Below are 23,939 nucleotides of genomic sequence, written 5' to 3'. Positions count from 1 at the left end.
TATGGATCCAAACATGGATATAATGCCATCTTGGAATGAATGAAATATGATGCAGCCTATCAGAAAAGTGAGAGAAATGCCACCTGTTAAAGAAAGCTTGTTCTAGGAGCTGTGGGAAGACCCAAAGGAAGGAAACATGGTATCATGGGCAGGTTGGGGAACCTGAATCCTTATTCTATAACCTTCTGAACTTGGTATTCTATTGAATTTGAAAGGTAGGGGTTAACATCCCTTCTTATGACCTTTGTGGAGAGGAAGTAGCATTTCCACTTGGCCTGGCCCAAAGGGAATGATTTGTACCCAGAGTTTGATTCTGAGAGAATTGGTCATCAAAGTTTCTAAGCTCCTTGTTTTAACAAATTCCTCCACATCCCCTTCCTGTCCTAGGAGAAGGGATTTAGGATGAGGAACCAAATGTTGGGAAATTGTCTCCTTGGGATTTTTCAACTAGTTATTTGCTGTCCAGGCCCTATTTTAATCAGTAAGCCTCCTGACTGAGCTTTTCCTTTGTCTTTAGATATGATCTTATCAACCACAGATAGCATTAAAAAGTCCTGGCATTATACTCTTCCTTGAAGCCTGGTGGGAGAAAGGAATGCTGCCAGTTAAGAAACTGAAATTAATTCTTGAGATACCTTAGTAATCATTGTTTCACCAAATTTCTATTCATTAGCCACATGTAATATTTCTAATTGACTTATTAGCAGCTTTTGTTGTAAGAAATATTAAAAGTAAATGTAAGCCAAGGCATTTATCAGAGGCTAACTGGAGATCTCTGATCTAATCCCAGCCACAGGACTTTACTTAAAAAAAAAAGAATGAGGTGATCAAGAAGGTAAGCCAATGGACTGTTATGCCTCTGCATTCTGCACATCTGTGTTTAAGATCCAACTTAGTGTTTGCTTTTCAAAGCAGGGAGGAATAATTAGCATAGTTCACAGAATCAGGATCTAATAATATGTTGAGAGGCCAGGACATTGGGCTGAGTCTAATAATATTGAATTTAATTGGGACAAATGTAAAGTCTTGGACTTGGGTTAAAAAAATCACCTTCACAAACAAAATGTGGGGAATGTGGCTACACAGAAGTTTTGAAATAAAAGTTCTCATTGCAAATCCAGTATGAATCAGTCAACAGCCTGCTATGGCCACCAGAAAAGGTAAGACAAGACAATCATAACAATCATAGTAAATTAAGAAAGGTGTTATTTCTGGGTACCAAATTGGAAAGTAGAAAAACCAGGAAGGTTGAGATCCTCAACAGCATCCTTTTGTAGATTAATTAATTAAAGTAAGTAGGAGAGAAGTTTGGTGGCTCAGTGGATAGAAAGCAAGGCTTGGAAATGGGTGGTACTGGGTTCAAATTTGGCCTCAGATACTTCCTACCTGTATGACCCTGGGCAATTTTCTTAAGCCTTATTGCCTCTTGCCACTCTTCTTTAGAATCTATATACAATATCAATTCTAAGAAAGAAAGAGTTTTTATCAAAAAATCAATAAAGTAAGTAGGAATGGTTTTAGCTTGGAGCAAAGATGGTTTAGTGAGGGGACACTGTATCTGTCTTCAGGTAATAGAGGTCTTTTCCATTGAAGCCAATTAATAGTGACTTCTTATGCCTGGTTGCAAGACAACAGAACTAGGTGTACTATATCAAAGAATTTAGGAGTCCATTGCAACAAATTAAAACTTGGTTTCTGGGTAAATGTCTTAGCAATTAGACCTTTCCGTGGATGCAGTGGACTACTTATGGAAGTGTTGGCTCCTCAGCACTCAAGATCTCCTAAAGACTGGATGGCTACGTACAGTTCTATTGAAGAGGATTACTGCTCTAGGACTCATTGAGTTAGACCATCTCTAAAAACATTTCCAACTCTGACATGATATGAGGGGGAATAGGCCTCAGTATCCCCATCATGATCATGGCTAGAATAGGACTCACCTCATTGCTTTAGGGTCAGTGCAGTCAAGGAAAGATCTTTGGAAGTCAGTCAGCAGACCATGGGAATCTATTATGTAGTGTTCTAAATGGTTCTATTCAGCCCTGACTGAACATATGTATTAAGCACCTCTTTTGTGCTTGCAAAGCACTGTGCTAATGCTGAGAGGAGATATAGAATGTATTCTAGTGGAGGAATGGCCAGAACATAGATGATGGAAAACTTTGTGACAGAAGCATTAGAAAGGCACCCGTAATGTGGTATGATCCACCCTGAAGGAAAGTTGTTATTAATGGTGACCAAGTGGAGTTTGAGAGAAATAGTAATTGTAAATAGAAATAGTAAAAACAAATGAAGTAATGGGAGGAAAACATTCCAGGAAAAGGAAACAGCTGGGGTTTGGGAAGGTTGGGTGGGCACCAAATTTTCTAGGATCTTGTGAGGCAGGGGAATTTGGACTTAATTTACTTAGTTTTCTAGTTAAGTTACTTAATGTAGTAACTTAATATTACATAGCTTGGTGTGATCAGGTGGTGAGCTTAGTGATATACTAGCTAAGAGTGATAAGTGCACACCAATTTGCCATCAGTATTCTTCTATCTCCTTTCTTGTTTTCTGTTCTTTGACTTTCAGCCTTTATAGAGATAAAAGCTGGACCTTACACATAGTAGGTGCTGAATAATGTTAAGTTTAATTTTCCTTTGATTTTCCAGTGTAACTCTTTCCACCCCTTCTTAGCTGATTTCTATACAATCCATCCTATTGTCCCATACTTTCTTTTTAGTCTTTGTATATGGAAATATCTGAGCCTCCAGAAAAACAATGAAAGTTTATTTTTTACTTTGATGATTTATAATTGATTATAAATGGGAAATATGGGGGGAAATGTCTTGGGGTAAATATAATAAAAAGAATCAGATGAGGTAAGGGATACTAATCTGTGTCAAGAGGCTGAAGAACTACTGCTGCTCTGGCAATATAATAATTATAACCTATTTGAGGGGTGTGTTTACATGTATCATTGTTCAAAACCTATTTCCAAATTATTAGTATTTACAATAGATTGATCATTTAAAGTCAACATTCCCAATCATATCCCCATGGAATCAAGTGATCAAGCAGTTGTTTTTCTTTTTCTTTTTTTAAATTAATTACTTTATTTGTTTAAGCACTTGTTTTTCTTCTGTGTTTCTGCTCCCACACTTCTTTCTCTAGATGTGGATCGAGTTCTTTCTCATAAGACCCTCAGAAATGTCCTGGATCATTGCATTGCTACTGGTAGAAAAGTCTATTACGTTTGATTGAGCCATAATGTATCAGTCTGTGGGCAATGTTCTCCTGGTTCTGCTCCTTTCACTCTGCATCAATTTCTGGAGGTCTTTCCAGATCACAAGGAATTCCTCTAGTTCATTATTCCTTTCAGGACAATAGTATTCCATCAGAGAGATATGGCTGGGGATATAGACTCTAAATGATCACCCTGGTGCAATTATCAATAATAGAGAAATAGGTCTTGATCAATGATACATGTAAAACCCAGTGGAATTGCGCATTGGCTGGCCAATGAGGGAACAGGGGAAGTAAAAGACATGAATCATGTAACCATGGAAAAAAATTCTCATTATTTTATATTATATGTTCTTTATATATTATATATATATTATTCTATATAAATATATTATAATTTTAATTAATTAATTAAAGTTTTTCAATGAAAAGATTAATATCTTAAGGAAAGTGCTGTGCTACTGAGACAATAGAAATTCATCATTAAATAAAGCTCAGAAATATAAAAAAATATTCCATCATATACCACAATTTGTTCAGCTATTCCCCAATCAAGGGAGATCCCCCCTCATTATACAATTTTTTGCCACTACAAAGAGCATGACTATGAATATTCTTGTACAAGTCTTTTTTCCTTATTATCTCTTTGAAGTACAAACCCAGCAGTGCCATGGCTAGGTCAAAGGGCAGGCTGTCTTTTAGCACCCTTTGGGCATAGTTCCAAATTGCCCTCCAGAATGGTTGGATCAATTCATAACTCCACCAACAATGCATTAATGTCCCAATTTTGCCACATCCCCCGCTAACATTTATTACTTTCCTTTGCTATCATATTGGCTGGTCTGCTAGATGTGAGGTGGTAATTCAGAGTTATTTTAATTTTCATTTTTCTAATTATGAGAGATTTAGAGCACTTTTTCATGTGTTTATTGATAGTTTTGATTTCTTTATCTAAAAACTGCCTATTTATGTCCAATGAAGGTTTGTTTTTTTTGTTGTTGTAGTTGTTTTTTTGTTAGAATTAGTACTTGTTGGCTTGTGCTTGCTTTTTCATCTTACTTTCCTGTTTTGCCCTTGTTTCCTTTGTTTCCCTATTGCCTTCCTGTGGTAGCCCTTTTCAGCTATTTTTAAGGGTCCTTCCAACTCTAATATGAGCCTGTGCTCCTCTGAAATCTGTGCTATGATGGCCATACATATTTATTACTAACATTTACTAGCTTCTCTAATCTGGGCTTTTTTTTTATCATGTAAAACATACTTCCATATTGGTCATTGTCTTAAAAGCACACTCATGCATAACCAAAACCCCAAACGAAAACCCTAAATACACTGATATGAAAGGTAGTATGCTTTGACCCACACCCATCTCATTCCAACAGTTCTTTTTTTGGAGGTGGATAGCATTCCCCATCATAATTCTTTTAGGATTGTCCCAAGTCATTGTATTGCTGAGAGTAGCTAAGTTTTCCCAGTTAGTTGATTATAGTAGAAGGTTGCTGTTACCAAATCTTTCCAGCTTTTTCTGAAATCATTTTGCTTATTTCTTATAGCAAATAGTATACCATCACCAACATATACCAGTTTCTTCAGTCATTCCCCAAGTGATGGACATCTCCTCAATTTCCTCATTCTTTGCCACTACACAGTACTTTTGTATAAGTAGGGCTTTTCCCCTTTTTTATGATCTCTGGGATGCAGACCCAGTAGTGATATTACAGGATCAAAGGGTATGCATACAGCATGTTTGTGAGATCACTGGCAAAGTTTTAGAACCTAGGAATTGGATCATAAGCATTATTAGCTGAGTATTCTACTACTCACTAAAACATTTAAAGTTATAAAGATACCCCCACCTCCACCCTAAAAGGGTTCTGAGGTAGAAAATACAAGTGATGGTATCCCTAAGTTTCTGATGAGATAACAGGTTTGGGGAGGGAAGGCAGTCACATGATGTTAGATTTGGAACTCAAACCCAAGATTCTCTTGATTCAAATCCAGTTCTCTTTTCACTATCCCATGCTGCTTTTCCAGAAAGTGAATTGCTCTCTGAGGAAACCCCTCATTGGCCTCATTAATACTGTGGATTTAACCATCTGAGTCCATTGCCAAAGCTAATGTGAGTCATTTACATTTCTATGGTGATGTCTATATCCACCTCTTCTTTCTAGTCATCCTTTGGGGAACAGGCCAGATGGGGAGGATACCCTCACTTCACAGCTGAAGAAACAAATTTAAATACCATAGGACCCAAGATGTCACAGGATTTAGAATTAGAAGAGACTTTTTGGTTCATCCATCAAATCAGAGGGTTAGACTAAATGACTTCCAAGTTCTTTTAGCTCTTCAGCTGTACTGTCATTTATTGCATAGATAATAGGGAACACTGGGATCATGGGAAACAAGATTATGAATTTCTCTTTTTATTTAATCATATGGTACCTGGGCTTCCTATTCCATAGACTCACACATGTTAGTGTCTGTTTGATATATTCCACATAAAGCTTTTCCTGTGTCTCTCCCTTTATAGGATGCTCCATTGAAGGGCCCTTGGGCAGCTGCACATGGGATAAAATCACTTCGCAGCTTCAACAGTTACAGTTGTGCAGTAGCAAACTGAGACTTACTGACCATCAAGTCCTATGCCAGCAGTTGGCCTACAAACAGGATCCTGCCTCCTTCATACTGACCCACCATCATAAACTTTTCTTTGAAGGCCATTGAGCAGCATCCCTTGTTTCTCCTTCTGCTATTTATATACCTGAAGAGCTCCAATAAACCCACCCATGGCCTTAGCCTTTTTAAATCCTCAATAAATCACTGCTTCTTGTTTTATTTATCTACATCACCCCAATGCTGATCCTTGTCCTAAGTGTTCATTGCTCATTCCCCAACTCATTGACATAATTGAAGGAGCCACAAGGCCTCTTAAGGAACTGGTGTTTCTAGGACCCAAATCCCTCTGGTCACCTAGGTGAGTAATAGGCAAGTTTCAGTTGCCCAAGTAGTGTGTAGAATTAGGAGAACAACCCTTAAGACTGCTACTTGTTTCCACAATTATTCTAGGCTCTAAGGTAATTCAGGAGTATGTTTGTTTATTTCCTCATTAAAGAAATGTCAAAATCTCAAAGTCCATTTAAGCCCAAAGTACCCTACCTCAGTTCACTGAATATTATTTCATAGGATGAGAAACTTTTCCCACTGGTAGGCACTCATTCCTTTATATATGAAATTCCTTGATGTAGGGCTTCATAAATATTAGTTACCAAATATATAATTTGTTAACTGAAATTAATAATAGGCATATTATTTACCTGTTGCATTTATAAAAATAGCCATCTCAGATCTCATTGTGACTGTGTGGCACCTTCTGGAAACAGAGCTCACCACTATTTTAGTTTGTTCAGGATCTCAGGAAAATTCCAACAGTTGAGGAAAGGTATTCTCTTCAGCCTCATTATATTTCCATCCTCAGTCCTCAGAAACAAGCTCTTCAGGGATAACTCCCCTTGTTTCATCCAAAAATAACCGTTTAGACTTAATAAACGGTTTCATGACCTCTCCCTGGCTTCTCCACAATTTGTCTCCTAGCCCAAAGTGAAGCTCACACACTCCCCAAGATCCTAGAAAAGTGTCACTCCTTATGTGTACTTTAGTAACTAAAAACCGCTGAAGAGGCTTTTGAAATTTTTTAGACTAGATTCAGTGCTGGAAGAAATTGCCTCTAGTCCGATTTTAGACAGAATGAATTAAAAGACCCGATTACCCTTTTCATTTGCTGTGAGTCTGCGGGTCTGGCCAGGGATGGAGGATTTGTGAGGAAACTAATGCCCCACACAGTCCAATCAGCCCAAAGTTAAATGGGATAAGGGAGAGTCAGCTACAGGACCCGCGCTGATTCAGTTCTGTGCATGGAAACAATAGAAAAAAGTGTACTCCGAAGGGCCTTAATATAATAAGAGGTCTCTCCCGGAGTCAAGACCACCACTTAGGCAGCTACGAGCTAAAGCATAGGACAACTTATGCCTGTCTACGGAGAGAAGCCTACGAAGCTCTTCTCCCCTTCAGCCTCTCACTACTGAGGATCTGCGCAGGCGTGATCCTTTCGGCATACCAGAGGAGCGCCGAAACATCGCTGGTCCGAGAGATGCGATACAGCGCCATCTTGGCTCAAAAGATCGAGTGCCGCTGAGAAGAGCGAGCCCTAAGAACTGGGTGCTTAGCAGATCCAGGTTGCGTCCCGACAGTTCGGCTCCGAGGCGGGCCCCGGGGCCTAAGATCTCAAGCGTCCCCGAGCCCTGTCTTCGAAGAGAAGGCTTGGCGGCAGCTCTCCCCAGACCCTGTCTCGGTTTCAGCATTGTGAGCGCAGGGGAGGGCCCGGGTCTAGCCACCGAGTATGTTTCACGGAATCCCTGCCACTCCCGGGATGGGAGGTGAGTGACCTATCCCTAAGGCGGGGGACAGGCTGGAGGGCTCTCCGAGAGAGACTGGGGGTGTGGGAAGGAAGCAGGGCCATCACCTGCAGGTGGTGCCTGAAGCTCCGGCCTAAAGGAGGGGGCGGGGCGCTGCCCCCGGGCTTGGACCCGGGAAGTAGAGAGCTGAGTTCTGGGAGTAGTACTGGGGAAGGCTTCGTGTTTATTTAAGGAGCACCTACAGAGAATAGGTGTCGGGATGGCTGGAAGTAGTAGGTAAGTATGGAGACTTGGTCTACTATTTTGTTTGTTTTCAGCCCCTGGGAATAAGCCCGAGCTGTATGAGGTGAGTGCTACCTTCTGTTGGGGGGGAGTCCTCAAATGTCCCCATTAGCCGAGGCTCTGCCTCCTCTTCCCTCCTCCCCAGGTCCCTCCCCCTCATCCTAGTTGGTAGGAAGAGGGGAGGGAGTCTGAGAGTGATTCCTCTTATCACCTGCCATCTACATATTTCCTGTAGGCCTAAATAAAATGGGTTCTGGGCTTGTCTCTTGCTTAATAAGTCTGAGCTTAGAAAGGTTCTCTTTTCTCTCTTACAGGAAGTGAAGCTGTACAAGAATGCCCGGGAAAGAGAGAAGTGAGTCCCTCAGAAAACATGGAGAAAGAAGAAGGCCTTATTGAAGGGGGAGGGTGGAGGGGAGGGTCCTCACCACCTTATAGCCTTCCCTTCTGTTGGTCCTCTCTAGACCAATCACTGGGGGTCATGCTCTGTTGCATCCTTGAGGCCATTGAAGGCTACAGTTACAGAAGGGTACTTAGAGAACCCTGGAGAGAATCTCAGTGGGCTTGGCTATAACTGCTGCTCTCTATTCCTTCTGTTGGGTAGTATTGAAACATCAAGGAATCACTTTTCCCCTAACCCTACTCTTATCTCCTTGGTTCTCTGTGGACATTTCTTTCTTCTGAGCCTTCAGCATTGCAGTCTAGGATAGGTTGTAGAGGGAGTCATGACTGCTCATAGGAGGAGAGTGAAGTAACATGCTTCTTAACCCTGGGAACTATCACCTTGATTAACCAGGTCCATACCTTTAGGTATGACAACATGGCAGAGTTATTTGCTGTGGTGAAGACAATGCAAGCCCTGGAGAAGGCATACATCAAGGACTGTGTCACCCCTAATGAGTGAGTGTCTTTACAGAAGGGGGGGTAGAAAAGAAGGGAAAGAAGAAAGGTATCTTTGACCTTTGACTTGGTTTCTAGGTATGCTTTCTGGTTTTCTGGATACTCTGAAATTCTGTGATTGAACAGCTGACTTCTACTCTCCATCACCACCTGTTTCTGTGTATAAAGACATGAGGTAGATCTAGGAAATGGTGACTAGAAAGAATCCTCTAGCTGTGGAAATATTGCTAACTCCAAACCATACCTGGGTTAGAGTCAAACTAGACTAGGTTTTTAATGTTCCAAACAAATTCAAAGTCTTGTCTACTTTTTATTCTCATTCTTTTGTTCCTATTAGATTCACAGAATCCTAAAACATTTAGGATTGGAAGGGACCTTATTGGCCACTTACTTAGTCCGGTATTCATGACTATTGTAGATGAGGGGAAACTCAGACACAGCTAGAGCCTAGCCAAAGTCAGACACCAAGTCAGTGACAGAACTGGGAGTAGAACTCAGATTTCCTAACTCCAACTTGGTGGTTTTGTTTTTGTTGTTGTTTTTCATGAAAATGTTTCTTTTCTTCTTTATATTTAAAAAAAAAAATCGGGACAGCTTGGTGGCTCAATGGATTGAGAGCCAGGCCTAGAGATGGGAGATCCTTGGTTCAAATCTGACCTCAGACACTTCCCAGCTGTGTGACCCTGGGCAAGTCACTTAACCCCCATTGCCTAGCCCTTACTACTCTTCTTCCTTGGAGCCAATACAAAGTATTGACTCTAAGATGGAAGGTAAGGGTTTAAAAAAAAAAACAACTTTTCTGCCTTAGTAACAAGTCTAAGACTCCAGAGCAAGGTCTAGGCAAATAGGGTTAGGTGACTTGCCCAGGATCATACAGGTAAGTCTTGAGCCAGATTTGGACTCTCCTAATTCCTGGCCTATCTCTAAATAGTGCTCTGTGTGTGTGTGTGTGTGTGTGTGTGTGTGTGTGTGTGTGTGTGTGTGTTTTGCACTTTACATCCTTTATTTCATTTGATCTTCACAACAATAGTATGAAAGAAGTAGGGCAGTTCTTTTTTCCCCCATTTTATAGATGGGGAACAGAGGCCCAAAATTAAACTTGTCCAGATCATAAAGTCAAGTAGCAACGTCAAAATTGGAACCATATATTATGACTTCAAATCTGAAGTTCTTCCTATGATTTCAGTTATGATATTACAAAGCACTATGTGATAAAAGATATACAAAATATGAAAGTACTTGTAAGTTTAGCAGGGGAGTATAGGGCATTAGAGACTTAAAAGGTTTGAAATCTGGGTTTGAATCCTATCTCTACTACCTACTAAGTGGTACTGGCTGTGTACCTGTGAGGAAATAATTTATTTGAAATTTTGCTTTTTCCTTTGTGATATGAGAGGATTAGACTAGCTACTGCTAAGGCTTATTTCAGCTATGAACCCTGCATTTCTTTTACCTTAGCATAAGTTTGTTTTCCTTAAATTAATCTCTTAGTTGTACCTTGGTCTTTTAAGACCTAAGTCCATCTCTATTCTGGGCTGGACTCTGATCTAGAGAACCAGAAATTCCTGTACCTCTGTCTTAGGTAAAGGTTTAGGACATGGCCCATGCTGAGGCTTTCTTCTCCACAGGTATACTGCAGCCTGTTCCCGACTCCTGGTCCAGTACAAAGCTGCCTTCAAGCAGGTGCAAGGCTCAGAAATCAGTTCCATTGATGAATTCTGCCGAAAATTCCGTGTGAGTCACCCACTGATGAGGCTGCCCCAGGGTACTTTGGCCCTTGCCCCTGCTCTTGAACTTTCTTTCCAAGTGTATGGACTTTTTCCCCTGGGTTCTAGAGCTGTTTTCAGGTATATGACATAACTTCACATCTCCTCACTCCTCTGGCAGCTTGATTGCCCACTAGCAATGGAGAGGATCAAGGAGGACCGACCAATCACCATCAAGGATGACAAGGGCAATCTCAACCGATGTATTGCTGACATTGTCTCGGTAAGTCCTACACCCTTAAGACAGGTCACTTTGGCCTCAGGTCTCTTAAGAGACAGGAATCTCATATCTCCTCAGCCTCATTTATGTGCTATCATTAGAGTGGGCAAGAGGAACTGTACTGGAGGACTGATGGGGAATCCATTAGCAAGAACAAAAAATGATTGAGGTGCCAACTTTCAGTTATTTGAGAAAGCATGAAGAATTTTTCAATGCCCTGCATAAAGTATGCAATTTCTGTATTTCTGCCTTGGCCAAGTGACTTGTGTATAGGTTGGTCTTTGTTCTAAAAGAGAAAATGAAGGAACTGGAAAACCCCTTCTTCATTCTCCAAGCCATTCTGGAGAAGAGTGTATTCTCTAAAAGTGGAAGGATTTCAATAAGAAAACTAAAGGGAATCTGAAGAGGAAGGTTGAAAGGTAGAAGAGCAGGATACAGAAGAAGAAGCAGTGATCATTTACATCTAAGTAACAGATGGAAAGTTTTTCTGGAAGAGGAGAAAACTGATTCTCCAAGGAGGAAGCAGCCATTTGTCCTTTAAGGAATGATGATTGGATCCAAGCTTGTTGCCATATAAGAGCTATTCCAGAAAAGGACCAAGAAAGAAAAGATAAATAGTGGCAGTTGCTGATTTCCAGCTGAGAGGTATTAATTTGGCTATCTTTGACTTGATAATAAAACACAGATATCCACTACTTCCAAAACATGAGAGAACTTTTGAAGACCTATCAAAATGGATAACTACTATCCACCTCTGGTGAGTCACAGGGTACAAGTGATACTATCATAAAGAATCTAGAAAATGATTGGCATCCCAATTGTGGATAAATGGAAAGGAAAAGAGTCAGATTTAGGAATTAATCATTTGTTTAAGCTGATAGTGTCTGAGAGTGGGATTTGGATTTCTGGACAAATATAGATCTATCAGACTTGTGGCAGAGATATAGTAGACCTAACTAGGACTGATACATATATACTTGCTTGGCATCTTGTAGAGGGAAAAAAAACTAGAGACCAGAGAGAGTGATTACAAGAGAATTAACAAGAAGTATCACTTCATATTCAAGGGAGATTCCAGAAAAGGAGCCAGTAATAAAACCCATGGCCTCATATCTGTTTACAAAGGTACAAAGCATTACTTCACAAGGAAGGAGTCCTAGAGATAGAGATGGAGCAAAATAAATGTGACCACATAGAGATCCCAGACTAGGATAATGTTCTAGAAGAAGAACCTTTATTCAGAAAGAACTATGGTATGCGTAAAAGAGAGGTGCAACTCTACCAAACTGTTGTAAATTAGGTAAAGTTTCCGAAGATATCTAGAAGTCAGAGGAGGAAGCATGTAGAGCATCTGCTGAAGTTTAGTGGAGGTAAAACTGGAAGCAGTACTGTCAGTAGAAGGTAATCTGGACCAGGAAGAGGAAATAATGAGTTCAGGAAACGTTATGAACATGACACATGAAGGCATGATTAGAAGTCATGTTGAAGTTCTTTAGTTATCTACATGCCTTTGGGAATTCTTTCTTCCTATAGCTAAGCAGTTGGTTGCTCAATCTACCTTCATGATTATTTCATCCTTCAAAAGGTGGATAAACTACTCAGGGAAGACATGGCTACTTCCCCTTAGCATTGACATTTGTAAAAAGGAGGATGCAAGAGTCTAATGTCTTGTATTGTGACCCAAGTTCAAATTTGGCTTAGTCCAGCAGGTTCAGATGATTGTTGTTTTAATAGATGCAGTTTTAAGTTAGACTCTTGACATGAAACTCCTCTGGCTGAAGAAGTTGTGAGGGCCCACAAAAGGAGGGGGAGGCCTTCTGAAAAGTCTACTTAAATTAGTCTAGAATTAACCATAAGGTCCTATTAAAACTACTTTAATCATTAAAGTTTAAAAACAGTATAGAACTATCTCATCCCCCTACCCCTCCTGCCTTTATAATCCAAAAGGCCATTCCTTTTATAATTCAAACCCCCGGGCCAGAAAAGCCCCTGATGCTTTGGGGAAAGTGGGGTAGATCTTCTAGGGCCACAATAATTGGAACACTAATTCACTGCTGGTGAAGTCATATAACCAATTGGTATCTGAAGCTAATTTTGAATTCAGATCTTCCTGACTCCATAGTCAGAGGAATTTTATTTTTATTGCCTTTATCTTCCTTCATGGAATCAATACTGTGTATTGGTTCCTAGGCAGAAGAGTGGTAAGGGCTGGGCAATGGGGATTAAGTGATTTGCCCAGGGTCACACAGCTGGGAAGTGTGAGGCCAGATTTGAACCTAGGACCTCTGGTCTCTAGGCCTGACTCTCAATCCACTGAGCTATCCAGCTGCCCCTGAGATGCCCCATTTTAGAAGGGACATTGATAAACTGTCTTCCAAAGGAGGGCCTCCAGGATAAGGAAGGGCTTAGATTTTTCTTTTATATGGGGATTCATTGAAAGACCTGGGAATGTTTGACCTATAGAGAATGAGACTTAGTAAGGACTTGAGATTGAGGTGTGTTCATCCACTTGAAGGAAGCAGGATTAGACTTGTACTGCTTGGTTTCAGAGGCATAACTGTGGACAGTGGAGAGAAGTTAGGCTTGGTGTAGAACAAACTTCATATCAATTAGACCTCTGCAAAATCAGAACAGATTGTTGCAGAAAAGAATAATTTTTTTTAATTTAAAATTTTAATTTTTAAAAAATATTTTTTTTCCATGGCTACAAGATTCAGGTTTTTTCCCTCCCCTCTTCCCTCTGCTTTCCTGGAATTGACAAGCAGTTCCACAGGGTTATACATGTACAAGAGAATAATTCCTGCCTCACTCAAGAACTGTAAGTTGTGGAGGGTCTTTTTTCACAGATAATGTGTAAAAGGATTTTTGTACCAATATATGCTGTACTAGATGGCTTCTGAGAATCCTTCCAATTCAGTAATTCTAGAAGTTTTACAGTGCTTATACCCCTGACCCCAGAGCAGAAAAACTCATGGCACTAAATTTTGAAGTACCTTTTGGATGAAATAGTTGACTCCTCTAAGGTCATATCTGGCGATGACAAGAGGTCTGTATTTGGAATCTGAGGACTTGGGTTCAAATTCCATCTCTGCCATTTACTCCTTTAGTGATCTTGGGCAGGTTATTTAATCTTATCAGTTCTCAATTTCATCATCTGTAAAATGAGATTGATCTCGATGACCAGAGATTATTGAGATAGAGAATTAGAATAGTACTTTGTAACTATCAGAAGGCTTTGGAGATTTTTGATCAAAAGAGTGACATGACCAGATTTCCTTGTAAAGATAATTAGCCTATCAAAACATGTAAGGCAGGTAGAAGCAGAGGCAGAAAGACATATCATGGTGTACATGGAATAAAGGGAACACATAAGCAGTTATGAAAGTAGAAGGTGTGTCTGCTATACAATATGTTAGGAAGAAGCCATAGCTAGGCAAGTCCTGATAGCCAGCCCAGCTGGATGACACGTGAAGAAGCATGGTCTGACATATAAGGTGAGTTTTCAAGCTCTTAGTCACCGTTCAGATTAGCTCAGTCCCATATGACTGAAACCAAGTGCATGAACTTGAGCAGCAGCTTCCTTTTATATATAGATAGGCTTTTGTAGGCAAGTCTAGAAATGCATGGAAGCTAGTTGGTTTAGTAGGTAGAGTGCTGAACATAGAGTCAGGAAGACTCTTCTTTCTGAGTTCAAATCTGGCCTCAGACACTTAGCAAGTCATTTTACCCTGTTTGCTTCAGTTCCCACATCTCTCAAAAAAGCTGGAGAAGGAAATGGCAAGCCACTCCAGTATCTTTACCAAGACAACTCCCAAGTGGAATTAAAGAGTCAGACATGACTAAAACACAAATGAATGGCACCCTGGAAGTTTTAGCCACTATGTAGTACATGACATTGCTTTTATAGGAAAATGTTCCCTCACTTCCAAACAACTCATTTGGAAGGGAAGTGAACCTAATGGAATGCAACAAGGCTGTATTTCAGGGACAGCCAATATTTATAAATTGATGGCCTCCACCATTATTTACAAATTTCAGAAGGTCCCAGAAATCACTGGAAAATGCTGTGATAACAGCTAGATGTATAGCTGTGGCCAGATGGCCCTACAGAGAACTGAGCATCAGTTGGTACATGGAAATCATTAAGCAAAAAAGTGGTAGATGAGGAAGCTTGACTTGTGCCCTGCTCACCACAATTAGCACTGAATTGAGAATCTGAGGCCTGGGAGTTCTAATCCTTGCTCTGCCACTCAACTCCCTCTATAGCCTTAGGCAATCATTTTAGCATTTTGAGCCATAGTCTAAAATAAATGAGGTGGAACTAGAGTATCTCTCAGGTTTCTTCCAAGTCCTTGTACATCACAGGACTTGGTATCAGAACTTGGGACTGGCATGAGAAGGATGACTCAGAAGGACAGACCAAAAAGACAAAAGCTGTGCTCTGGAAAGACAGAAGATCAAGCCAGACTTCTGCTTATGAAAAGTGTGGAGAGGAACCATATAAAAATACATTACAAACGGGTATCCTTGATCTCAGACTGAAATAACTGATGATTCAGTCTATTTCCAAAGAGGGCCATCACCTTATAAATATTGGCTTTCCATGAAATGCAGACTGATTGCATTCCATTAGTTTCACTTCACTTCCAAATCTTTGATAGGTGGACACAGCTAGGTTGTCTCTTCTGGCAAAACTGCCCTGGAAAATGCTGATTGTGGTTATGATGATGAAGCCAGGCCTCTGCTTATGAAAAGTATGGAGCGGAATCATATTAAAACTTAACAAAGGGGAATCCTTGAAGCTTGAACAAACAAGCTTAGATACTACCCAAAAAGTAACATTGACTACAAATGCAAATGGGGGGGGGCATACGTTAATAGATGGCAAAATCAAATGTACTTTCAAAGGAAATAAAATATTTGGAACATCCCTGACCTTTCTTGTTTTAGTTTTAGTTTTGATTTGTTTTTTAACTCTTCTGTCTTAGAATTGATACTGATTCTATAAGGCAGAAGAGCAGTAAGGGCTAGGCCATTGGGGTTAAGTGACTTACCCAGAGCCACATAGCTAGAATCTTTGTTTTTAATATAAGGGAAGACAACTGCTCTGCCTCAAGTACCTTCAAGTCTCTGACAGTTAGGGTTGGAAGGCCTTTACCTAATGTCTGTATTCTCTCCTCAGCTCTTTATCACTGTAATGGATAAGCTCCGTCTGGAAATCCGTGCCATGGATGAGGTGAGGTGTCTATCCCCCTGGCTGAGGGAAAGTGACAGAAGGAAATGCTCTTGTTTGGGGAGGGGTGGGGGGCACTTCTGCAAGACAGACTTTGAGCAGAGTGCTGTACATGTTTGTAAAAGTTTGGCTGTTTGGGTGGGAGTAGAGAAGTAAGGGAGGGTGATCCTTCCTGGAATCTGAGAGAGCAATACCTTCAGATCCAGCCTGATCTTCGTGAATTAATGGAGACCATGAACCGCATGAGCCACTTGCCTCCTGACTTTGAGGGTCGACAGAAAGTCAGCCAGTGGTGAGTGTCCCCTGGGAGATGGCTTGAAAGTGGTTGGTCCCTGGGAAGAGAGACTAAACAAGCCTGTCTGTGAGTCATCTGAGAATCTCCAAGTTATTAAGAGCATCCTGAAGAGCCAGAAAAGCACGGCCATTTTTAACAGCTCCATAGTGTTAGGAGGTCCTGGGGGAAAGTCCAGTTTCTGAGAGCCTGTGTGGGAATAGCCACTCCCAGTGACCCTTCTCCTTTTCCCACAGGCTTCAGACGCTGAGTGGCATGTCTGCTGCAGATGAGCTGGATGATTCTCAGGTCCGACAGATGCTGTTTGATCTGGAGTCTGCCTACAATGCCTTCAACCGCTTTCTGCATGCCTAAGCCCCAGGGCTCTTGGTCCATCCTACTCAGCTGCAGTTTGAGAGCCAGGAGCATGAATTACAGGGCTAGGATCCCTGACTTGTGGGTAGGAGCCTAGAATAAACTACTTACTTCCCCCCCCTTTCTTCCAGCTTGGTGTGATAGGGATTGGGAGGGCACCTATCTCAGGGTTGCATGAGAATGCTCTTCCTTGACCACTTCTCCAAGAGATGATGAGAAGTGGTGGCCTGGGATTCATTCCTACCAGAGCATTCTGCTTGGGCTGGCCCCAGCCCTTATAACCCAGGGTGCATTAACACAATCACTTCTGCTCACAGATGGTGTCTGAGCCAAGGCATCAGGGACTCTTGGGTTCCTTGGAGAGTGCTTTTCCCCACTCCTTCCTTCTTTTCAAATCCATATAACCCACATCTACTGCTGGCCATTTAAATCTCTCTAAGTTGGAAGAAGGGGGAATGGGTGTGGGATTACAGAGGTAGTAGTCTAGATGACCTGAGTTCACACCTAGTAGCAGTATGTGATCCTGGACAAGTCACTTAACCTCTTTCAGTCTCAGTTTCCTCAACTGTAAAATGGCATAAATATCAGTGCTCACCTCTAAGGGTTGTGTTAAGATCAACTGAGATGATATTTGTAAAAAGCTTGGCATTGTGTCTGATGCAGAGTAAGCACTTTATGAATGTTTATTCTCCCCCCCCCCCCTAAATTTCTCTTAAATCCTTGCAGTGGAATTAAGAATTGGAACTTAATTTATATCCCTCTGACTCCTTGAGATTTTTTTATTTTGGGCCTTTTTCCAGGTAAGGCTCTGAATCAAGTCATCCCCACTTCCCTAAAGCAGTTTACAAAGTCAGGTACTTGTCTTTTAATCAGGAGCCTCTTGCTCAGGTTGGACATGGATATTTCTCTGGCAGGTCAGTGGGGTACAAAGGACCCAGCACTGTCTGGGGCCTACAGGGTAGGTCACAGGATAGCCCAAGCCTGCCCAGCCTCTAACCTCTGCAAGAATGGTCATATTATGATATGAACTGATATGAATTAAGAGTCTAAAATCACTTTATCCAGCCAGATAATCCCAGAGATCTTCCATACCCAGGGAAACCTGTGTCCAGTCTATAATCCCCATTCAACCTAAATTTCTATTGTCTAACTATGTTCCTCACCTCTGTCAGTATATAAGGCTATAGTCCTCCCTGTGTAAGAAGAAACAACTCTGGGAGCACAATGGTGAGGCTCTCTGAGACTTATTCTTCACAGGTAATTGGCCTTAATCCAAAGCTATGTACCCCAACTCCCAGGCAGGAAAACAGGATTATTCTCGGTGCAAGGATTTGCTCTGGCACAGAGAGTAGATTGTTTAGACCACTTCAGTAAGAAATTCTGTAGGAGGTGAATGATCAAGCCACATGAGACCCCATGGTCTCTTTCCAGCTCAGATTCATGAATGTTAGGCTTTGGCTTTGGCCTTCCATCCTTGTATTTTTGAATTTGAAATGACACAAGAAATCCTGACACCATTAGATGGACAAACAGTTGGATCGAGCAAGAGGTCACCAAGTATTAACACTAGAAAGACCAGGAATATTAGTTGACATAAAATTCTTTATTAAAAATTTATTTTGAAAGTAAAATTTCATTCTGATTTTCTTGGCCTTATTTATGGATTAAAACAAAACAATGTCAATCAGTGCAGCTTGGTCTTCTGAGATATTCCTAAATTCTTTTCCTTCTAGTACTAAGGGGTGAAAAACTATGCCGAGACATAGATGGGACTAATCTTTGAGTGTTGAACGTTTTCAGAGTGGTTCAGCCCAGCCTTACTATGAGACAAGTTCTCTGTGGGCAAATGAGGGACTGTATGTCTGCAAAAGTGGGTTGAACTTTCTCTGATCTCCATGTCACCTTCCTTGTTTCCACCTCACTACACTGCCACCAATAGATGTAATTCAGAAAATCCTTCTAGCTTTGTCTTGATTCCTCTTTTTCTTTACTCCTTATGTTTTTCCTCTTCTCTCCGACCTTTCTCAAGAGTCAACAAGAATTCATTTACTCCAGGCTTTGTGCTACGGGAAATACAGAGTAGAAAAATGACTCCATAGGTCCAAGTCTCAAGGAGTTTATAGGTGCATTCATTATTTTAATTAATTATTTTCTGATGAACATTGCCTTCCCCCTCACTTCCTGATTGAAATAGCGATCAAAACAAAATCCGTGTTAAAAACATAGTCAATCAAAAGAAATCCTTGCATTGGCTATGGTCTTTTTTAAAGCCTCATTTTCTTCCTCTCCGAGTCCATCACCCCTCTGTTAGGACTCTGATAACATGTTTCTTCTATACTATAGAATTGTGGTTGGTCATTGTACTGAGCAGAGTTCCCCAGTACTTCAAAACTATCTTTACACTATTGTTGCTGTATAAATTGTCCTCCTGCTTCTGCCCACTTGGCTCCATATCAGGTCATACACGTTTTCCCCAAGTTTCTCTGAAACTCTGAAACCGTCCCCTGCATAATTTCTTGGAGTACAATAGTATTATGTCACATTTCCTATACCATAACTTGATCAGTCATTCCCCAGTTGATGAGGGTTACCCCTTCCACTTTCCAATTCTTTGATACTAGAAAGCCAGCTATAGTTGTTTTTGTCCCTGTTCTCTCTCTCTTTGATCTTTCTGAAGAGGTAGACATGGTAGTGATTTAGCTGGCTCAAAGAATGTACATGATTGAATAGCAAATTACTTTTCAGAATGGCCAGAGTACCAACTCAAAGCCTCTCCAGCATTTGTCAATTTCCATTTGTGTCAACTTTACAAATTCAGTTTTTTAAATTTGTTCTTCTCTAACTACAGTATGTTTTCATGGGATTATGATAGTTTGAATTTCTTCCCCTGAAGATAGATGGTGTAGTCATATTTGACTACTCACCAATTCAGGAGTGGGTCTTCTTAAAAATTTGAATCAGTTCTTTTTTATCCAGTGGTATCAAATTCAGGTAGAAACAGGTTCTTACCAGCAGCCACACACTGATTTAGAAAACAACAAATTAACAGTATCTATTATCTGTGTTCTATTATATTTTGATTTATTTTGTTAAACACTTCCCGATTTTGGGGACAACTTGAGTTTGCTATCTCTGCCCTATGATATCTCCCTTGGGTGCTGTAGTAGATAGAGTGTTGGGATTGGAGACAAGAACTCAGTTTGGTTTGAGTTCAGATCCATTCTCAAGCAGTAGCTGTGTGATCCTGGGCAAGTCATTCTACCTCTGTGAGCCTCAATTCCCTCCTCTGTAAAATGAGGATAATAATAGCATCTACCTCCTAGGATCATTGTGAGGATCAAATGAGACAATATTTGTAAAGTGCTTTGCAAGCCTTAAAGCACTATATCAAAGCTATATATTATTAAATAAGATCAAAGAGACTTGTTATGAGGATTTTCACCCTTTACCTGTTTTTCTGATTTTAGCACATTGGTTTTGTTTGTTGAAAAACTTTATAATTTTATGCAATGGAAATTGTCCATTTTGCCTTACTTGACCCTTTGTTTCTTTTGTTTGGTCATGAACTCTTCTCTCCTCCATAGATCTGAGAAGTCATTTCTTCCTTGGTCTCTAATTTACTTAAGGTGCCATCCTTTGAGTCTATGCCATGTTCCTTTTTAGATGGTTTCAGTTCTGACTGTGAGCTCTTGGTTTATACCTAGTTTCTCCCAGCTGCTTTCTGGTTTTCACAATTTCACAGTTTTTAATGCAGGGAGTTCCTGCCCTAGTAGCTGGGATTTGTGGGTTTATCCCACATGAGGCTACTGTGCTCATTTGCTTCTCTGTGTTGTATGCCTGCTCCTTTCCACTACTCAACCTCTGTTTTTTGCCCAGCACACCAAATTGTTTGAATGATTACTGCTTTGTAGTGTAGGACATTCTTGATTTTGTTGTTATGTTTTCTAACTCTACAAAGTAATCCTTGGATATTTTCTCTTCTCTCTGGAAACTGGACCACGTTTTCCATTATTATCTCCTTCCGTTTGTAAAAGCATTTTAAATTTCTTGCTTCATCTCTTCCAGGAATTCTAATTAGGTTTCTGCTCAGTCTGTGTTTTTCTCTGCGGTCTTTCTTGTTAACATTTTGGAGTCATTTTCTGCTTTTGGGTTACAAATCTGCCTCACCAATGTAATAGCACATTATGTTGGGTTAAGAAGGAAGCTACCGAAACAGATTTACAGGTGGGTATGGATGTGTGATTTTTTTTTTAATGAATTTTTATTTGGTTTGACAAGCACTAATTAAGTTCCTATACAAGTGCTAGACACTTAGCTAAGTGTAGGGAATACCAAGAAACAGTGATTTCTACTTAGAAGCTTGCATTCTATTAAAATAGAAAGTACACAGATAAGTGAATGTAAAATAGAGAGTTACCACTTTGTCCATTCAAATTACTCAAGTTTAGCTTTAGGTAAGGAATTCTGAAAGGAATCTGCATTCCAAAAGATCCCTGTTTTAATTATACTGTACAATACTGTGCCCTCCCCCACCTGTGTTCTGCAGCTACCCACCCTCAGAGCCCAAACAAAAATCCTAAAATAACACCCTCCAAGTAGAAGCAGAAAAACAAGGCACTTGAAGCAGCTCTATCCACCAGTTTGTCTTCCATCTATCCACACTGAAGTGCCTACCACCTGCCTATCCCCATCCCCAACATGTGGCCTATCCTCCTCTCCTGGCTGTGTCCATAACTAGCACCCCTTTCTGGGAGTGGAGACGATACCTATTTCCATGAGCTGGGGTCAGGGAGAGAGTTCCAAGCTTTGGGGATAGCCCTTATAGCTAGGTGGAGGCAGGAGATGCAATGGTACTTAAGAGCCACCTCTGAGAGTAAGAGAGAAAGCTATATGGACCCATTCTGAAGAGGCTAGAGTCAGTGTGTGAAAGGCTTCAAATGCCAACAGGAGGGATTTGTATTTTATCCCAAGGGCAACAGGAAGCTGCCTCTTAGACTTTTTTTTTTTTTGAGCAAGGAAATGATTTGATCAGACTTGTAAAGATCTAAGATATCCTTAATAGCTTATAAGTTACTTATTTCTCTCTTCAGCTGATATTCAATGATATTTTTTACAAAGTTGTGAAGACAGCTGGATGACTCAGTGGATTGAGAGCCAGGCCTAGAGACTAGAGGTTCTGGGTTCAAGTGTGGCTTCAGACACATCCCAGTTGTGTGACCCTGGGCAAGTCACTTGACTCCCATTGCCTAGCCCTTACCACTCTTCTGCCTTGGAACCAATACACAGTATTGATTCTCAGGTGGCAGGTAAGGGTTTTTTTTTTTTTTAATGTTATACACAAGCATCAGTAGAGCTAACAAAACATGCAAAATAAGTGGAATTTTACATAAAATCCTTAACACAGTATATTGAATATTTTAAATATTAACTCTTTCATTATTCTTGGCTGTGTAGTTACTATGTATGTATTGTTCTGTTCCTGTTCATCTTTGCAAAATTTCATTCATGCCTTTCCGTGTTTCCTTTTAGCTTTCATATTTCCATGTTTTTATAATGTCACATCATACCATCAATCAGCCATTGAATAATGCAGAAGTTGTTTCCCTGTATTACAAATAAAGAACAGTGAATATTTTTCTGTGGATACCTTTTTGCGATACATTATGGACAAAGTCCTAGCCGTGGAATAATTGAATGAAAGAGTAAATATTTTGTAACTTACATGTGACATTGTCACTTGTTGGCCCTCTCTGGAGTGGGATCTGCTGACAGCCTAATAGAACTCATATTTTTTTCTCCACACACCCACTGAAGTTGCATCTTGGCCTTTGCTTTTGTTACCATTCTTGTGCAAATAAAGGTAGGGTTAAGGTTGTCTTGGTTGGCACTTCTTGGATTGTGAAGGCATTTGAGCAGGTTATTTATTACTCCCATATATTTCCAAATAGGGGTTAGGTTAGAAATAGTACTTGCAGTTTCTCCCAGCAATTTTCTGTATCTTTAGGCACCAAAGAAAGATGGTAAAAGGAAAAGGCTGGGAGTTGCCATATAGGGCAGCTGTTATGGGCCTCTTCTATCTTTCTCAGGCTTCTTTGTGTATTCACTGTTAATGAGTAGGATTCTGGGAACCAGAGTTGAGGAAGTAGTGAACAGGGAGGGGATGAATTCCCCCTTTCTAGAATTAGCATTCCTCTGGCTATGAGGTAGAAAAATGTGCTTCTTCTCTGCCAAACAAGAAGAAGAAGCTGGTATAAGCTGAAAGTTTCCTTTATTCCCCACAACTTGGATTATTAGAGGGAGGATTTCTTTAGGCAGATCTTTGGGTGTGCCGCTCTCCTTATCCTCTTCAAGAATAAAGGCATAATGCCAAAGAGTCAGAGGAAGTTTACCTACATCTATCCTGTCCCTGCCAGATGTAATGAATATAGAAACTATTGGGCCTTGACCTTCCTAGCCTTGGGACTGGATTTGTAACTCCTCAGTGTCATTTTTCCTCCATGGCACCATAACAGTGACTAAACTGGAGTGCAAGAAGGCTATTCCGGGTTGTCAAGGAGCAGCTCCTTTTAGGCTGTTCCACATGACTTAGAAGGAGACAGTATCCCAGGCCCTTCTCTTGGCTGTGCTTGGAGAGGGAATGGAGCGACTCAAGTGTGGCTGATGGTTGCAATAGGACACACTCTTTCACCTGGAAGCTTTAGGTCTTTAGTTGGCTGGCCTATCTGAATTCTTGGAGCCAGACAGTTATGAGCTGACCCTGACCCCACCTGTTGACTTGCCCCTTCCTCCCCCAGACCTGCTGAGCTGGCTTAATAGCACCTGATAAAACCAGGTGGGCAAAGGCCACAGAGGGCACGTGGCAGGGAGAGGCCAATCTGGTGAAAGGACTTGGCAAGAAACACCGTGGTGTTGTTGACCCTCAGCTTCTCAGCCCTCCATCTCCTTTGGACATGGTTTCCTTAGTGAACCCAGCTTGAAGGCAGCCACATGGCCTGGATCACTGTAGCCTTGGCCACTTTAGGGAAGGCATTGCCATTACTCTGGTATAGTGGGGATTGTCTTCTGAAGTTCCTTCATATCCTAGGGACATGCTCTTCCCTCCCCTGAGAACCACCATCAATCACCTTCATGTCCAGGTATGTTAGTTTCAAGAGTTGGAAGCAGTGGTTCTGGATCCCCCCAGGACACCTTATCCCTCCTGTCTTTGATTTCCCCATGTGGGGTCACAGGCCCCCAACCAGGGGACTGGAGCATGTGAACA

General features: G+C 40.9%; 2 protein-coding genes and 1 long non-coding RNA gene across 9 annotated transcripts in view; 2 read left to right on the top strand and 1 right to left on the bottom strand.

Moving 5' to 3' along the window:
- Positions 1-6,039, top strand: part of TONSL (tonsoku like, DNA repair protein) — a 35,366-nt gene extending 29,327 nt beyond the window's left edge. For 2 of the 3 annotated variants that reach the window (XM_016432041.2, XM_007488792.3), the window contains exon 26: positions 5,753-6,039. In XM_016432041.2, coding sequence (XP_016287527.1) covers positions 5,753-5,946 — 194 coding nt within the window. In that variant the 3' untranslated portion in view covers positions 5,947-6,039. Of the gene's footprint in view, positions 1-5,256; positions 5,342-5,752 lie in introns of all 3 variants that reach the window. The other variant, XM_007488793.3, reaches the window with a different exon arrangement.
- A 1,268-nt stretch (positions 6,040-7,307) lies between these two features.
- LOC100016012 (VPS28 subunit of ESCRT-I) lies at positions 7,308-18,309 on the top strand. 3 transcript variants are annotated; one of them, XM_001364809.4, is made up of 9 exons: positions 7,308-7,655; positions 7,952-7,980; positions 8,231-8,268; positions 8,724-8,813; positions 10,442-10,547; positions 10,701-10,802; positions 15,982-16,035; positions 16,233-16,324; positions 16,561-18,309. In XM_001364809.4, exons 1-9 carry the CDS (start codon positions 7,619-7,621, stop codon positions 16,676-16,678), a joined length of 666 nt encoding a protein of 221 aa, XP_001364846.1. In that variant the 5' UTR covers positions 7,308-7,618; the 3' UTR covers positions 16,679-18,309. The 3 variants fall into 3 exon arrangements, with proteins under 3 accessions (XP_001364846.1, XP_056678867.1, XP_056678868.1); XM_056822889.1 differs by lacking the exon at positions 7,952-7,980 and having other exon boundaries at positions 7,336-7,655; positions 8,710-8,813; XM_056822890.1 differs by lacking the exon at positions 7,952-7,980 and having other exon boundaries at positions 7,340-7,655.
- LOC103106395 (uncharacterized) overlaps positions 18,261-23,939 on the bottom strand; it is a 9,317-nt gene continuing 3,638 nt past the window's right edge. The window contains exons 4-6 of one of the 3 annotated variants that reach the window (XR_008917458.1): positions 22,401-22,902; positions 19,603-22,282; positions 18,261-18,741 (exon numbers count right to left, since the gene is read on the bottom strand). This is a non-coding gene — a long non-coding RNA (uncharacterized LOC103106395). Of the gene's footprint in view, positions 22,283-22,400; positions 22,903-23,939 lie in introns of all 3 variants that reach the window. The other 2 variants (XR_008917457.1, XR_001629260.2) reach the window with 2 other exon arrangements.

This window comes from Monodelphis domestica, chromosome 3 (assembly GCF_027887165.1).
Source record: "Monodelphis domestica isolate mMonDom1 chromosome 3, mMonDom1.pri, whole genome shotgun sequence".
NCBI lineage: Eukaryota > Metazoa > Chordata > Mammalia > Didelphimorphia > Didelphidae > Monodelphis > Monodelphis domestica.
The sequence above is the reverse complement of the archived record's forward strand: the minus strand, read 5'-3'. Positions and strand labels throughout refer to the sequence as shown.

Excerpts from the sequence above, each read along its gene's own strand:
- LOC100016012 (XM_001364809.4), top strand. The coding sequence starts at position 7,619 with ATGTTTCACGGAATCCCTGCCACTCCCGGGATGGGAG. Across the intron at positions 7,981-8,230 it reads ATAAGCCCGAGCTGTATGAG|GAAGTGAAGCTGTACAAGAA; the intron begins GTGAGTGCTACC and ends TCTCTCTTACAG. Across the intron at positions 8,269-8,723 it reads AATGCCCGGGAAAGAGAGAA|GTATGACAACATGGCAGAGT; the intron begins GTGAGTCCCTCA and ends CCATACCTTTAG.